Below are 16,235 nucleotides of genomic sequence, written 5' to 3' on the forward strand. Positions count from 1 at the left end.
GCAACTCCAGCCTCAATTGAGTCTTGGACTCCCATTCACTACAGCGTGGAAGGACACCTACAAATAGCCCACGAACACGAATCCATCAGTCGCAATCCTCGTTGTGTTCACTCATGCGCCGACCCTAGGAACGCCGGAGAGGAACATCGACGGGGAATCGAGGTGCAACGAAGAGGGGCAACGAGCGCCGAGTCGCCATGTCTTTGACCGTGCAGTTCTTGAGCGAGATCCGCAAATTCCTCAAGAACCGGAATGGCCACGGGCTGCGCGGGTTGCTGCTGGTCGAGCCGCCGGTGCCGAATAATTACTACCAGCTCGCCGACGAACTCAAGCAGGGCTACCGCAACGGCGCGTCGCTGCTCAAGCTGGTCGACAAATGCCTCCCCGAAGACGACAATGTGTCAGACGATGAAGGGACGGCATGGCCGGGTTTCGTCTCTTTCATGAAGGACTACCTCGAGTACTGGCGCGATGTGGATTTCGACGACCTCCTCGGCGCCCATCAGCTGCTTACCGCTCTCACAAAGTAAGGAGTCTCTCAACTGCCTGGGTGTACTGCAATATTGCTGTTGGGTGCGAGTGCTGATTTCCCCGTGTCACAGTTCCTGCACGACCGCGCTCAACAACCCGACCTACGGTACGATTATGTTGCAGACGAGCATATCATTATGTGGTTGCCTGTCCAAGTTGTCGATGATGCTTAATAAGCGCCCCGACCTCACTCAGAAATTACAGACGGTGGACGCCGGCGAGGAGGAGCAAAAGTCCATCGTCGAAACGACGGCGGAAATTATACAGAAGGTCTTCACTGCGTGTCTGACTGATAGGTCAAGTCAGCGCCATGAACAACCCAAGGGGAAGAAGACGGGAGTGTATACATTTGCCAATGTGACTTTGAAGTTGCTGTTTGCTGTGAGTACATCCTCAAGACTCTTGCATATAATACTGCAAACATAACTAATCATCCTTTGTAGGCTCGGAAAACGCATCTGGCGAAGCAGCTTTTCACAAATATCACAGCCAAAGCGCCGCCGTTATCATTCTACCCGGCAGCGCAGCGGGTTACTTTCTCTACTACCTTGGACGCTTCCACTTCATTAATAATCACTTCAGCCGGGCAGCGCAATGTTATCAAGAGGCTTATCTCGAAACGCCTCAGCGGTTCGAGAGTCACAGGTGGTTGGTCCTCACCTATCTCATACCTTGTAATTTGCTGCTCGGCCGGATACCATCGCCACAACTCCTTCAGCGACCAGAAGCACAGTTGTTAGCGCCCATATACATGCCGTTTGTCGAGGCCATGCGGACGGGGAATTTCCTGCGATTCCAAGCAGCTCTGGATGCTAACGAGAAATGGCTGTTCAGCCGTGGCGTCTTCTTGACCCTTCTCTTCCGCCTGCGCCCCATGGTCTGGCGAGCATTTTCACGGCGTACCTTTCTCCTGACATACATTGCACCCACAGAAGCGGATTCCCGTAAGGCGGCTACGTTAGAGTTATCGCATCTTCTTACAACAGCCACGTTTGTACAGAAGCGTCTCGAGGGCTACTTGCCTGCTCACCCAGGCCGCAAACCGCGACAACCACACATCAACTCGATGTTCCTCAAGGCCGTATCCAACCGCGCCGCCGGCTCGGATGAGCACAGCACGCTAGCGCCGCCGCCAGGGGGGCCGAGATCCTACGTCCCAACGAAGGACTCGTTTGGGGCAACATGCCCGTCACCGAGGACCACATAGAGAACTTTGTAGCATCGCTCGTTGCGCAGGGGCTACTTCACGGCTTCATCGCACATTCCCAGGGTCGCTTTGCCATTATCGGTGCGAAGCAGAAGGGTGCTGTGGCAGCCGGCTGGCCCCCACCAGCTGAAATCCTAGCCACGGGTCTCAAGGCAGGAGAGGATGTGCCTGGGTGGGTTAAGCGGGTGTGAAAAGGGTCTGCAGGTACAAAGGGGTAGCATGTGCGGACAAGAGAGCCACATAGCTACTTTTCTAGACCCAAATTTGCTTTGACATTGCTATGGAAGGAGGGTGTGTTGCACGTTTTATTGGCATGAGCGCTGGATTTGGATTGGTTGTGGTCTTGATACCCTACATTGTCAACATGATACTACGCGGGCTCATACCCCGGCTGGCGTTGTATGTTGAGGTGCTCTGAATCTTCACGTATACTAAAAGCTATAGAAATGATTTTTTTTATGGCGTATCCTCCTCTATCAACTTCCCCGTGGACTTTACGATTACGACGTTTAACTAACGATATGCAATCCCATACCCTTTGCCCTTAATTCTCACACATTAATAACCTTCTGAAGCAGCTATCTCACATTTCTACAGTAGCATCTGAAGCATCAAGCCCGGTGGTTTGCATCCTGGTTTATATACTTTCTGCTATGTACAGTACAATCTGTCGTGGTATGTGCTAAAGTCTAATATTGCTCGCTTCGACGAACTTGTGATGATGAGAGGCGAAAGACAGCCTGGGGATATCAACCATGAAGCAAAACACCCCGATCCAAACCCAATACAATACGCCCCTTGACTATCTGACTTCTCCTAGAATGTCTCGTAGAGATAGATGGTGGTACTTTGAAAAGCGCCTCTGAACGACCACTATATGCCAAATGCCGCAAGGGCTTTTTGAAAAACTCGCACTCATCCCTCACCAAACTCTCGAGCCTGGCTCTGCTGCTGTAGATCTTGGTCTTGATTTTGGGTTTGGGCCTGGACACCTAGGGTTCGCAGTCTCTCGAGAGCAGGCCCTCTGCTACTACAGGGTTGCCGTTGATCAGGCTCGAAAATGCATTGCCCCCATATCCTACATCTCCCTTCCTCAACTTATCGTATCGACTAATGTGGCTGTCCACGCCACCAAGGCTTGAGACATTGCTCGACTCTTGTGTGGTAGGGTGGCTGCCTTGGGAAGACCCTGGGTTGCTCTGCGATGATCTCTCGGGGAATCTCAGGGGAACAGGCTCCATCACCGCATTATTGCCAGCAAAATCAAGCGAGAAGTCTTGGTGTATCGTCTTCATTGCGGCCCCCGCCATACCGTCCGCAGCGTCGAAACCATGGCTAGAGGGGCCGAAGTAGATACCCGAGCTCCGCCTCCTAAAGGCCTTTTCGGCAGCCAGGCTAGCTCCAGGGCCAGTTCCGACGGAACTTGGTGGATGCATGACACGTATCGGTTTGTAGGCCGTAAATCTCGGGTCAGGCAGACTTATCTCGTTTCGCAACCTCTCCTTACCGTCCGGCACCCGGTTCGCAAAGACGACACGAAATGGACTTGTATAGGTAGTATCGACCCTTCGAAGGGCTGCAAATGTGCAGATGCACTAGATAACGCAAGATGGGCCTGTCCCCCACCCCTATAGCCTCTGCGCCTGGAAGATGATCGATTATAGGACCGTTGGAGTAGCTGCGTTGCCGAATAAACGTCTTCGTACCCGGCTCCATGCCTGCTAGGTCATAAGGAACAAGGAACAGCTTGACAGCTGTCTTATTCGGGTTCTTTATGATGATCTGGATCTGACCCTTTTCGGGAATTCGATAGCTTCCCCAGGCGGGGCTCGCGGTGAGCTCGACGTTCGCTTAAGTCGCTGCGAGTTCCGCGCCTCGTGGTTCGGGCCATCGTTCATATTAAGGGTGTCATCCTCTGCCATGCGTGCCCTATTCTGTGCTTTCCGCTTTGCCCGGGCGTCTTCCTCTGGATTTGAAAGCCCGTTTTCGAGATCTACTTGGCCTACATACGGACTGGGCCCGTCATCTTCTTTGGATCTCCCGTGAGAGGATGTAGCATAACTGTAAAATACGGCTGGGAAAGGTAATGTCACGTGGGGCGGACACCTAAGACTGGATTTGCACTTGCCTAGACCCAATACTCCAATTTGGGCGACGAAGTCTAGAGGTTTGGACGGGGTTGTAGACATGCGCCCGCGTAATATACTTTCTTCGTAGGAACCCACCATGGATGCATGCTGTATGGGAGAAGTATCGGAACTAAAAGAAGGCAACCTTGATCGGAGGAGTCCTGGCGTCTGTGGAGATGTACCAGTGATCGAGAGGTTGGGTGTAGAAGTTAGAGACCGTCGGGGTTGGTGCGCCTGGTATGGGAACGTCCTCTCGTGTCTTAACGGAGGGGCCTGTCTTGCGACTTGGCCTTGCGAAGAGAAGCCATATGAACCACTATGAGTGGACATGAGGGTATGACGGCGAGGGTTTCTCGCACCGATCTCGATGCCTTCCATAGGAGAAGTAGGACCGAGATCCTCGTTGACTTCAGTCTGAACCAAGGGGCTCGTTGGGGGCTTATATACAAAGCTTCTCGATAGAGACGACGACAGCGGTGAAGAGAATCGCGGTTCTCTTGAGGACTCTACCCCCATATGTCGGGTTTCGAACTGGAAGGGCGTGAAATCGCGCGGAGGCGTGGTGGCCAGCCACGGGTGCCCATCATCACATACCACACTATCATTCTGGTTCAGAATACTGTCTCTGCTCCTTCTCGACTCCGTGGACGCCTCGTCTTGTGTGAAATCACCACTGTGTAGAGCAGACCGGGGCCGCTCAACGCTCAGTCCTTCCTGCAGCCGTCTCTCGTCGTCAGAACCATGGTCTCGTTTCTCTGGGGTTATCGTGGGGGGTGGTAGCAGAGTGGGCGAGTTGGGCGCGGGTTTCGGGCTTCGGGATGGCGTAATGGGTTCACGATCCCATAAGGACTCGTACTGATGATCAATTAGCTTGTTCCCTTACCAGCCGGTAATGAAGGTTGCCCACGTGTCGATTTGCAACCCAAGTCGGACTTTCACCTCTCTTCAACCGCTCAATCAGCTCTGCGCGGTCGGTGCAAGGTGTTGGATCTTCACCCTCCGAAGTCTTCTCCGGGGTAGTGGGCCTGGGGCTGTCTGGTATTGGCCCTTCGCATAGCTCAGTCCGTATGCTCTCTTCAGACGGTTGCCTTGCCAGAGATCTGCCATGCAAGTGAGGCGCTCCGGAACCCAAAGGGCTGGGCGGTGACGCCATGGCAGGTTTCTCAATCGGCACCTCCCTCTCCGAATCTTCTTGGAAGATGGGCATGTCAAATCACACTTCAGAAGCGACAACGACGAAAGTCGTAAACGGATGTGTCATGAGTCAAATTCAATCATGGCGTACAGGGTCTCTTGGTGAATGAGCAGTTTGTTCGTGCTCGCGCTGTATCTTTCACGTAAGGGACGTTGGAGTATATGTCGTAACGGCTGACTCGACTTCTGGCTTAGGATGCTGGCCGAGCTCTCGAAGGTTTAGACGGAGGTCCTAATCCTTCGAATACAATTTCCATTCATATACTTGGTGCAGTTTCAGAACTGAGAAGAGCGAAGTAAAAGGCAAACGAGAAGTGCCTGGGTCGTTTCGAAGACGGACAGGAATTCTCGGGTGTGGTTAAGTACGTACGTAATAAGGCGAACGAAACGAGATGGTGCGGATGAACGGGAACTGACTGCATCGGGCTCGTTGCGTCCATTTCATTCCAGTCAGTGGAAGGACCATGTACTTACACTGGATCTATCCAAGCTCAGCAAGCAAGGGCGTTGGGTTGAGCCAGATAGATTGATGGATGGGCAGGCGCTCAGTGGAATTACGGGTATCTGACATCAATTGATTGACAGATAGCAACGAACGAATGACTCTTTTTCTGGACCAGCCGACTTTATGATGAGTGTCGGGAGTAGTAGCGCATGGCGCAACGTAACATGAATGGGCAAGCGGGACTGACGGAACCAGTTTTAGAAAGAGAGACATGGGGAATTGCCTGCAGGGCTATTGACGTTCTGACATGGATTAGGGGTCGTGGTGTTGTGGTTGTGACTGCAATTAGCAATTAGCGAGCAATAAACCCTTCCAGATGCTGCCCGAAACAGCAGATTAGCCACCGCCAACACAGCAACACATGATTGCGCCAGCTGGCTCCAGGTCATTTTGGGGCGTTCGAAATCGGGGGTCCTCATCTAAAATAACACCTAAAGTTCCTACAGTAGCCGATGGGGGGGCCAGGGTCACAGGGTCGGTCAGCTTCACTGTTCAGCGGCCATTTCCCAGCAGGGGGCCCATCGAACCTGCCTAAGGTAATTATCCCGCTGTGCAGCGCGCACTAGGAGATTGGGGAAAGGCAATACCCAAGCAGGCGATAGATGGGCGATTGAAGTGCATTAGGCACTTCATGTGGTGGGGTATCTGCTTAACCACGCCAGTTCCTCCTCTCCACTTTGCACCGCTGCTGCTTTATCGATAACCACTTTTTCCTCATCGTGCAATTGTTCACCTTGAGAGCCAAGGAGACGTACACATCGCCAGTCATCACACGCAGTAAAGAAATAGAACCAGGGTTGATCACGTGTACGAAGCAACACCATGGCTTCCAAACGGCCACTTGAAGATGACGTTGCTGGTGCGCCAGAAGCCAAGAAGCCCAAGAAGGGTTTCCGTGTAGGACCTGAAAATCTGCCAGATGGCCCCTGGCGACGGAAAAGTAAGAGCTGAACCACGCATACGTATTTGAACTATAGGTATGCTAACAATGGACAACAGTCGACAAGGTCAAGAAGGGCTTGATCGAGAAGGCCAAGTTAAAGAAGCAGTATGCAAAGATCAAGGCCGCCGAGGAGCAGGCCGGCGGGAAGCCAACCAGTGGGGAGCAAGGCGTCGATGGCGACGCCGAAGCAGACGTGCTCGAGGCCCAGATTCACCCAGAGCGGCAGGCTATGCTGGATGAGGACGAGCCGGAAGGCGAGCCCGAGCCAGAAGCGGACGCAGCGAGGCCGCGTCGCCCCCGAGGTCCGAAGCAGCGGAGGCCGGATTACTTCGAAAAGGCCAAGTCTGAAGCTGAGCGCAAGAAGGCGGCGACCGAGGAGCGCGAAAAGGAGTTCCAACGGAGGAACGAGGAACGCCAGCGGAGGATAGAGGAACGCGAGCGGTTCAGGAAAGCCATGAAGAAAGCGCGGGCGCCAGGCCGCGATGGTCAGCGCAGGCTAGGAAGGGAGAGCGGCTTGCTTCTCGACAAGGCTAAGCGAATGATGGGTGATGGAAAGTGAGCATCCAATGGGCTTCGGAATTTACCCAGCTGTCCTACGGATGGAGTTGATGCCGCCTCCCTTCAGAAACTGCGCGGCTTCCGTAGCAGCATGAAACAGGCTTGCTCCGATATCCAGCCTTCGGAACAGTCGAAGATATGGTTAAGCGATGCTAGCAACCTCGGTATTATGAGCGGCTCATCCATACGAACGCATAGTAGCTGTTCTATGTCGACCCAAAGCGAATGAATACTTTGAAAAGGGCGCTAAAGCGAGGCAAAGGAGTATATCTAATGATAAATTGTCAACGTCCCGATCATCAAACTCTCTATTTATACGACGCTGCTCCTCGTGTTCCTTGTTTGGGGCACTACGTCACACATACGTGCTCTTTGCTTTGCAAAGCAACTCGACATCTCGGCTGCTTCGTGAGGTGAGATTACCCCACTTAGCCCGAGAACCCATAGATGTCTGCTTTAGCTCTCAATGCATTCTGACCTCACCCCTAGGTATCAACATCTAAAGCTAGCTACCTGTGTACACAACCCTTCGAGGCACAGCTACTTGGCCTGGCCTGTATGAACCTTTAGCTACGAACACCAAATCAATGAAGGCCTTCATATCTCACCTTCGACGCCCAGCTGCCTCGTCGTCGACAACCTCCTCCCAATCATCACCGGACTATCCCAGCCTGGTCAACGGTTCTCCCCGTAGAACTCCATCTCCAGATTGTGTCATATATCAACCACGATGATGTGATTGCCTGTCTGCACACGAGCCATTCTCTAAGGAATATCTGGGAGTCCCCCAGCATATGGCCTACGCTCGCAGATCGCTGGTACCCGGGACTATCCACCCAGCTCCGCCTCACTATCCCGGTCTCCCGCTGCGGCGCCGCGTTCCGCCGATTCCTGACCCGGAATCGGCGCCATAGCCAGGGTTGGTTTCTCTCGTCCCTGCACCACGGCATGCGCCTCGAGGATGACGAGTACTTCACGGCACCGCTGAGCCGCGCCTTGCCCGTCGCCCAGGGCGGCGTGCATGAGTACGCCGCAGTGCCGGATCTATGTCCTCTCGCACCGCCCCTCACCTCCTCAGGACAGGAGGCGACGGAGGAGAGCGACGATAGGGGCCATCATTACACAAGACTAGCCCACTTCGTAGCCTACGCAAACGGCCGCATCGCCTGGTGGCCGGAGGCGTACAGCCTGCCCTACTTCGCCATCATCGACGACCTCCGCACCCGCCAGCGCCGCGGCTACCTGTTCCCGGGCCACGGCAAGGACCGGACGGGGTACATGACGAGCCTCGGCGACACCATGCTGCTGATGGCGCGGGGGCGGACGCTGCACGCGTGGAACTTCGCGGACGGAAACGACGGCGGGGCCGCGGAGTCCTTGCGCTCGGTCGTGATGCCGCAGCGCATAGCCCGCACGCTGAGCGAGGACGACACGGTGCTGATCGTGTCGCAGGGCGGCGAGGTGTGGCTCTGGCGCCCGCGCTTTCACCGCCACGACGGCCGTCAGCCGCAGAAGGAAGAAGAGCCGCCCCCGCAAGATCGACATAGCGAGCGCTCACTGCTACGTCCCAGGCCACGTGCTCTCGGACCGCTATGACATCCGCGACATCGCCTACCGGGCGTGCCGCGTCGGGCTGCGGGTCCAACAGCCGCCGCCGCCGCCGCCCACTGCGGCACCTTCTTCGTCTTCGTCTTCGTTTATGAGCGGCGGCGGTGACAACGACGACGACTTCAAACAACAGTCCCTCGTAACGACGAGGACCAACAACCACAATAACAATGTGATCACGCTGGATTTCGTGCTCCACCCGGCCCGCCGCGACGTCTTCTTCCTCGCCACCCTGCAGGACCGGAAACTGACCGTCTACGAGTTCAGCACCGATGGCGCGCTGCTCGGCATCTCCCACCCCGACTACCCTTGCCCGTCTCTGCATAACAACAGTACCAATAGCGCTGCTACTACTACTACTACTGAACAGCAGCCTAGCAACCCTCTTCTCCCACTCCCTGGGCCGCCCACCGCGGCGGCCTGCGCTGGGAGAAGACGAGCGCGCACGGCGACTTCAGCCTGCTCCCCGTCTGGCTGGGCGGGCAGCAGACCAACGGCCCCTTTGACGCGACGGGCGCCGCGGCTGGGGCCGGGGCGCCCGTCATCTGCCCGCAGTGCCGCGACGCCGGCTTCGTTGCCGTCTGCTTCAACGTCTACGCCAAGACGTTCGCGTACCCCTGCTTTGAGACTGGGGCGGCGCTCGACCACCACCTGGGCGGCGGCAGCAGCAGCAGCAGTAGCCTCGAGGCGTTCCGGCTCTGGAACGGATGTTTGACGGAACGGCTCTCGGCCATGGAGGGCAGAGAAGAGTGGCCGCTGATGGTGCTCCGGCCGTGCCGTCGTCTTCGGGGACCATCGAGCCAAGGAACCGAAGAAGAACAACGACAACAAGAAGGGGCAGGGCAGGGGCAGGAGGGGGAGGATGGTCATGTCCCTCTTTACACCACGACGCACACAAGGAGGCGCGCGGATGATCACCCTCTAGTTGCGCGTCGACGCCAGGTGTCTATGCAATCGAACTGGAAAATGTGGCAAATACTGTCCCCGGACTCCCAGAAGCGATTACGACGCACTGTCAAGTTTGCCCTGGACCCAGACCAGATTGCAGAGGATCGCATCCAGAGACAAGGCTCCAATCCCACGCCTTCGCTTGGTGTACAATCACTCTGGGGAGATGACAATTTTCTCATCTACGTGAACGATCAAGGATATACCGCGTGGAAATTTAGCAGCTAGATGTCGCAGACACAAGAGAACGGAATCAGCCATAGTTAGTAACATCACATGCTGAAGGCAAGTCAGGGGACTGAGAGATAAGAATGACAACCACGAGGATCGAGACCCGAATCAGCTTTGGTATAATAGTTCTTTGACATTTGTGACTTTGTACTGTCCAAATCCACGTCACCTTTCGCAGCCACTTAGCGAAAGTCGCGTCATCACCGCTTCCCAAATGCGCAACATGGCTTATCATAGGAATACCGCAGATTCTTGTACTCCAACAAAGAAAAGAACATGTAGAAAAACGCTCCGAATTGCATTCGCGGCCGCACCCTTTGCGACACTCCAAAGTGAGCAAACTCCAACGAAACTAATAACGGCACTGCTTGCAAGGATATTAAACTTCCATGACGCCAACAAGTGGACAGCTGTAGCAGAGAGCATTCCTGAAAAGAAGAGAATCTGATCCAACGATGGGAGGTAGAGGTGTCCTTTCTGATCGGCTATCCGAGAGAAAGGGCTATATGATATCATAAAAGGGGGAGGGCCGGGAGGTCACCTCGCGGGCCTGGCCTCCCGCTGTCATGATCATGACGTGAGGTAACCGATCCGCCCAGGGACAGCTTCCATCGTCAAGGGTGAGTTATGTACAAGGTCGCCGGTTTGGGCAAGATGCTAGCAGACTTTTCAATCCTCTGAGAAGATGATGTGGCTATTCTCGATAATGAACTGAACGGCGAGGTTCTTGGCGTGCATGTCGGTCATCTCGCGCTCGATCGTCCTGTCCCTCATAATAGTAGGTGCGAAGACGACGGCAAGGTTCTTGGGTGACATCTATTTTTCTGGTTAACGAATGCTGACACGAGCAATAGAATAGTACTCACGAGGTTCTCCCGCTCACGTTTGGCTACACGTGCAAGATGGAACATAAGGAACTCGAGACAGTCGCGATGCTTCTGTGGCAGGGCGTTGAACGTCTTCCGTAGATGGTCATACTTTTCTTCGTTGGTCGCAAAGGCTATGGAACAGGTCAGTACAATGTAACTAAAATACAAGCAACTGGAGTGGAGCGGGATGGTGCGTACAATTGGTTTCCAGGACGCGATCGTAGACGTCGTAGGTTAAAAGAGGAGTAGGAAGCTTTCTGAAGTATTGTTTCAGCACGCTGGTGACAGCAGTGATGTCGATGTCGGGGTCGGAGATGTCAAAGTTTTCAGTCGTGTTGAAACCATCCTGGACCATCTTCACCTGGGAGTTACCACCGGTCTTTCGGTAGATACCTTCCGTGTCCATACCACGGAGCTCGACCTCCTCGATGCAACGGGTGACAACACAGGGAATCTGCCTTCGCTCAAAGTCGGCTCTTTCAGAAAGCTCAGAACCGAAAAGAACAGACGCAGCCTCCGCAATAGTATGTTGTGAGGAGTTCATGGCTGCCATATTCTTGGGCATGGTGTTGGTCTTCTTGTTGAAATTAAAGAAGCCCTGGCGGGCAGCGTCGGGCCCTTGTCTAGGTTGACCGTTGGCAGGCGGCGGAACTTGAGCCACCGGAGACTCGACCTGGACATGGGTCATGTTGTACGGTAGGCCAATGTTCTCGATGTTCAATCCCTGCTGGTCGCGACGTTCAGGTTGCTGCAGAGCGCCCACCGTCCTGTTGACACCCTTGGCAATGTTCTGGGCCATGGCCTTGGAGCCCTTCTTCCAACTGAATTTTTGTACCTTGCCCTTGCGAATGTTGACGACTGTCGGGCCCTGCTCGACGATAGGTTCCTCCTGATCTGGTATCAAGGTAGTGCCAGTTTGCATGCTAGCGTTGTCGAGGCTCACAGAGTGGTTCGACGAGCCGCCCTTGTGCTGGTTGTAAATTCCTAGGCCATTCATCGGGGACCGGACATCCTGTGGGTTCGAATGATTCTTGAATCTCTCCTGAATTTGGTGGGTGAGATCGTTGTTCATGTCGGCTAATTGGGCGTTCTTGGAGGACAGCTGCTCAAACTCCAATAATGCTCGATCTCGGTCGGCGACGGCTTTGTTCTTTTCGTCGACCAGCTCATCGCGTTCGGAGTGAAGCTGTTCCAGCGTGGCAGACATGGATTGTTTGAGCTTCTCCAGCTTCTGGACGAACTCTTTAATGGCCGACTCCTCCAAGTCCCCAAGGTCCACTGGGTGTCCCGTATCTTTGGCCTTTTCCACATAACCAGCCAACACTTCTAACTGGCGAATCATAATCTCCGTCTGTGTGTCCAGTACCGAAACCGTCTTTCGCTTCTCTTCCAACTTCTGGTTGATAGTTTTTAGATCTTTTTCACTGGTGAATTGGCGTTCCAGTTCTGCAACCCGGTTTTCCGAATTGCGCAGTCGCCGTTTCAGCAAAGCCGGATTATCGGTTGTCGACATCGAAACTGGACTCGTTGTGTCATGATGGCCATTCAATGAATCCTCCAGAATCGGCGTTTTAGGCCAGTGAGGCGACGTAGTTGCACGTGTTGACTCACTGACACTGCGCGTATGACCCATACGACCCATGGCACCGCTTTGTTCTGCGCTGTTGGTTCTTCCATGGCGCACCGCATTCGACACTCGGCGCAAGATAGACGATGAGCCCTCGTCCGTTCCAAGGATGCGCGCCATGTCTTCCTCCATCGTGAACTCCCCGCCGGAGCTCCATCTCGGAAGCTTGGGTGATGTCTTGTTCTCGCTCACTTCCGGCAAAGAAGTGACGGATTCCTTACCACCGGCATGCGTAGGAGGCAACGGAGGCGCTCGTGGGGCCATATATGTATCACTCAACTTGTGCTCTGCGCTAGGCCGTGAAGGTTGCGTATGATCTTCGCCTCCCATGGATCTCGACATCGGTGCAAGATTACCGTTGCCTGATGAATGTTAGCTGCATATGCCCGAGACCGTTTCGCTTTCCACAGGGAGTACATACCATTGCCCATCTTTGGCCCAGTTTGCGGCACTTCCTTGCGCGCAATGGGTCGAGCCATGCTCGATGGCCCAAGGGAAGAATCCATTGACCGAATCTCGTCCTCGTCCCTAGATCGCGACTCATGAGAGCTGCGAGACGTTCCAGACTGGTCGACCGTCTGCGACAGCAGCTGAGACGCATCTGCAATAGCTTTGTCTGTCCTGCCTGGGCTTTCACTGTGCCGCCCTCTACTTGATTCCTGTACGCTGCCCGATTGGGAATCAGTACGGGTGTTGGCTTTCTTGCTCTTCGGGGCATCCTGCAATTTGAACCCTTCAGACTGGGACTTCTCGTTCGCCGGCTTTCGAGACCGTTCATCATTCCTAGACGACTTGGATAACTTTCTACCCAAATCCTTCGCAGGCGGACTGTCGTAATCAGAGGAGGGCGCTCGTGCCTTCTCCTGGAAGGCAATATGCGGAGTTGATGTTTGAGATTCTCCCTTCCTGTCTGGCTTTTGGCCGTCTCTTGAAATGCTGAAATAGTCCTTCTCTCTCGACTGTCTGCCATGGTCTGGAGCAGAAACCTCTCTGGTCGACTGCGGTGTCTCGGATGGGATAGGACTCGGGTCCAAGGCCACAGGGATAAAGAAATCATGGTCGTCCCCAGTCGCATGGTTAGACTCACGGCCCATGAAGTGAGACGAGTTGCGGTTGTTACGGTAGGTGTTCGAAGGAAGAGAAAGCGAGGGTTCCTTCGAGTGCTCCGCGCGCCGCTCAGGTGATCGAGCTGGCCTTGAGCTGTTCCTCGAGCCTGATGAATCATGTTGGTGATATGTCGGTCGAGGCCGCGGGGGATAGCTCTGTTGGAGTATTGTCGGAGTCGGGATCTACTCGATCGTTGGAGAAAGCACCATTGGGTATGGCATTTGGGGGAAGCGCAGGGAGACTCTTGTCTACTATCATGGGCGAACCGTCTTTTTCTCGCGCTTTATTCTGGGCTGCAACTTTCGATTTTTTCCTCCTCCTTGCCATCAAGGATTCATGACAGCTCATGCAGAATATACCCTGCGAGGTCCTGGCGTACCGCAGATTCTCGATCTTCCTCTTACAGTTTCGACATCGAAAGCAGGTAGCACAGAATGCTTGGTCACCAGTGAGAATGGCAAGATCCTCAATCTTGTTGCCGCAGGCACTGCAGCTGTAGGTGCAGTTGTTACAAATAAGGGAGCCATCTCCGAGAAGCAACAAGTTTGCATCGGAATCGAGGAGCGTGCCGCAGGTGTTGCAACGGAAACAGTTCAGATGCCATCGGTTGCCGGCTATGTCAACATCGTCAGCACCATCCAGTCGAATGTTAGATGTACTGAAAAGGGACGTCATTGCTCAAGACAAGAAGATAAGTGGACGAGGTGGTCAAAGACCGGCAGAGGAGGCACTACTCAGTGCAGATATGGGTATAGAAGCTCTTGTATATGGAGACTTACCCAGCTCAAACGCTTTGCCCTCCTCGAGTATCTAAGTTTGAACACAATTAGCACCCGAAAGTGTGAATATCGTTGGTGGCGTCGTTGCCCTTGAGTATATCTCCTTACCTCACCACAGCCCTTGCAGGGGAAGTTTTCCTCGCCCTCCAGCTGGCTTTCCAGATATTCGTCCATATTCAATTCGGATAGAGGCCGCACACGAGTCGGCAGGTTTTACGGGCAATCGATCGCTACTTGGCAGCGGTGTGGTCGCATACGACAGGTCGAAGGCCAAGGCGGCCGGGCGAGTAGGTTGGTAGGTATCGCAAGGTGGGTGAGGCGGGTGGCAGCTATGGGAACATGAACAATTGCCCCAGGGGTAAGTATCAACGCCGCGCCGGCGATGATGCAACAGCAGTTACAGCGGGAGAAATTGAAAGGCTGAGGTTGGCGGCTCGGTAGCAAGCTTGGGATCCTTTTGGCAAGGCACCGTCGAAAGTTTAGCCAAATCAAAAAAAAGCCTGGGCCGGGCAAGATCTGATCTCACTCTCCTCTGAACTTCAGTCCCAGTGGTCGGACGCACGGTGTCGATCCAAGGAGGGAACAGCCACGAACCCCAACCTAAAGTGTCTGGCAAAGGAGTCGTGCCTGTGCGTCGTCGTTGTTGATGTTGACGGAGACTGACTCGACGGGACAGCTGAGGCAAATGCGCTTGTATCCGGGGAGTAATGTATAAGGGAGGCGCACCGAATCTAGTCTTGAGCAGCAACCGTATATTTTGTCGCTTGTTCAAAGACAGATAGACGTGAAACAAGGAAACACGGAGAGACAGACACGTAGTATAATAATGTGCGCGGGCCTTCTAGCGAACAGCTTCCACTATCATGGTCCCCGGGCGAGAGGGAGGATCCCACTTGATGCAATTAATAGACAGATTGTTTTGTCCGTGATGTGTGTGTGTGGGAGGAAAAGAGAGGTGCATGTATTTCTCGAAGGGGGGGGCGGCCAATGTCGTCGTTGCGCCTCTCCTGCCCGTCTCGTCTTTTGCCTTGCGTCTAAAGCCTAGCAACCTAACCTACTTCTTTTACTTTACTGTGATAATAGGGGGGGGGAGGGCCTGCCTTGAAGGGGGGGGTGTGTTCGGAACTTCCAAACAGGCTCGAAAACAGAAAGTGGGAAGGGACTAGAAAAGCACAGTGTCGGTCTAGTCGAGTTCGACTGTACAACAATGAACATTGACGGCGGTCGAATTGCATCCAATCCAATCCATGCCAGCAAGCAGCCTGTAGCAATCGAGGTCTGCAGCACACTCAGTGAGGGTGAGGGGGGCGTTAGCAGGCTAGAGCCGACAGTGGTTAGCGTTGCGCTTCAGTTTCTAGCGCCACCTCTCACCCTGGCTCTGGGCCCATGGCCCAATGCTGCCCCTGACAGACGCCAGACGGGGCCGAGCCAGCGAGCTGCGAGAGTGAGTGTAAGTCCTGCAGCAGCACACTAACACCTACAGATCGTGGGGGCATGAGGGCTTGTCGAGTTTGTGCGCGTTGATGATAACCATATATATGCAGTGTAGGTATGTGGGATTCCGTCCCGAGAGTTTGATGATTTAAGCACTAGGTAGGTATAACAAATACAAACATCGGATTTGTGTAGTTGACGGGAGTCATCACCATCCAAAAACTTCGGATCAGACCCGAGTAAGGGTGCTTGTTCACAGCAAGGCTCAGCCTCATCTCTCAAACCCAACCTTCAACAGACATGTAGGGTACCCGGCAGATGTCAAGGCCAGGCATTGGTTTGTTTGGCCTTCGCTGTAGATGGCAAGTACCATCTACCGCGTACCGCCCAACAGTGATGTTATTTCGACTTTGGAAAATCAGTGTATCAGCTTCAAGCGTTGGAAGCAGGAGGCCGGGTTGGAAAGCCGCAACTCAGCTTTCGCAAAGGCTGAAACGTAAAATGCATTAGCGAGCCAATGGCCTTGGTCGGACGAAAAAGCCAGGGTATTAGGGTATTCAATTCC

At 54.1% G+C, this 16,235-nt stretch overlaps 5 protein-coding genes across 5 annotated transcripts; 3 read left to right on the forward strand and 2 right to left on the reverse strand.

Annotated features, from left to right (window-relative positions):
- Positions 1-197: 197 nt before the first annotated feature.
- Positions 198-1,929, forward strand: PG994_000243 (uncharacterized protein; the record flags this gene model as incomplete). The annotated part of the gene is made up of 4 exons (XM_066851652.1): positions 198-526; positions 603-916; positions 975-1,612; positions 1,648-1,929. 4 exons carry the CDS (start codon positions 198-200, stop codon positions 1,927-1,929), a joined length of 1,563 nt encoding a protein of 520 aa, XP_066722284.1.
- Positions 1,930-2,730: 801 nt separating this feature from the next.
- Positions 2,731-5,074, reverse strand: PG994_000244 (uncharacterized protein; the record flags this gene model as incomplete). The annotated part of the gene is made up of 4 exons (XM_066851653.1): positions 2,731-3,314; positions 3,445-3,484; positions 3,532-4,722; positions 4,775-5,074. 4 exons carry the CDS (start codon positions 5,072-5,074, stop codon positions 2,731-2,733), a joined length of 2,115 nt encoding a protein of 704 aa, XP_066722285.1.
- A 1,314-nt stretch (positions 5,075-6,388) lies between these two features.
- Positions 6,389-7,068, forward strand: PG994_000245 (uncharacterized protein; the record flags this gene model as incomplete). Its single annotated transcript, XM_066851654.1, has 2 exons — positions 6,389-6,506; positions 6,566-7,068. 2 exons carry the CDS (start codon positions 6,389-6,391, stop codon positions 7,066-7,068), a joined length of 621 nt encoding a protein of 206 aa, XP_066722286.1.
- Positions 7,069-8,015: 947 nt separating this feature from the next.
- Positions 8,016-9,851, forward strand: PG994_000246 (uncharacterized protein; the record flags this gene model as incomplete). The annotated part of the gene is made up of 3 exons (XM_066851655.1): positions 8,016-8,568; positions 8,639-8,928; positions 9,054-9,851. 3 exons carry the CDS (start codon positions 8,016-8,018, stop codon positions 9,849-9,851), a joined length of 1,641 nt encoding a protein of 546 aa, XP_066722287.1.
- A 672-nt stretch (positions 9,852-10,523) lies between these two features.
- On the reverse strand, positions 10,524-14,410 carry PG994_000247 (uncharacterized protein; the record flags this gene model as incomplete). The annotated part of the gene is made up of 7 exons (XM_066851656.1): positions 10,524-10,670; positions 10,721-10,854; positions 10,922-12,712; positions 12,772-13,563; positions 13,862-14,071; positions 14,237-14,267; positions 14,345-14,410. 7 exons carry the CDS (start codon positions 14,408-14,410, stop codon positions 10,524-10,526), a joined length of 3,171 nt encoding a protein of 1,056 aa, XP_066722288.1.
- Positions 14,411-16,235: the final 1,825 nt, after the last annotated feature.

Source organism: Apiospora phragmitis, assembly GCF_038363925.1.
Source record: "Apiospora phragmitis strain CBS 135458 chromosome Unknown utg000001l:1.0-2902119.0:1.0-2906034.0, whole genome shotgun sequence".
NCBI classification, from domain to species: Eukaryota; Fungi; Ascomycota; class Sordariomycetes; order Amphisphaeriales; family Apiosporaceae; genus Apiospora; species Apiospora phragmitis.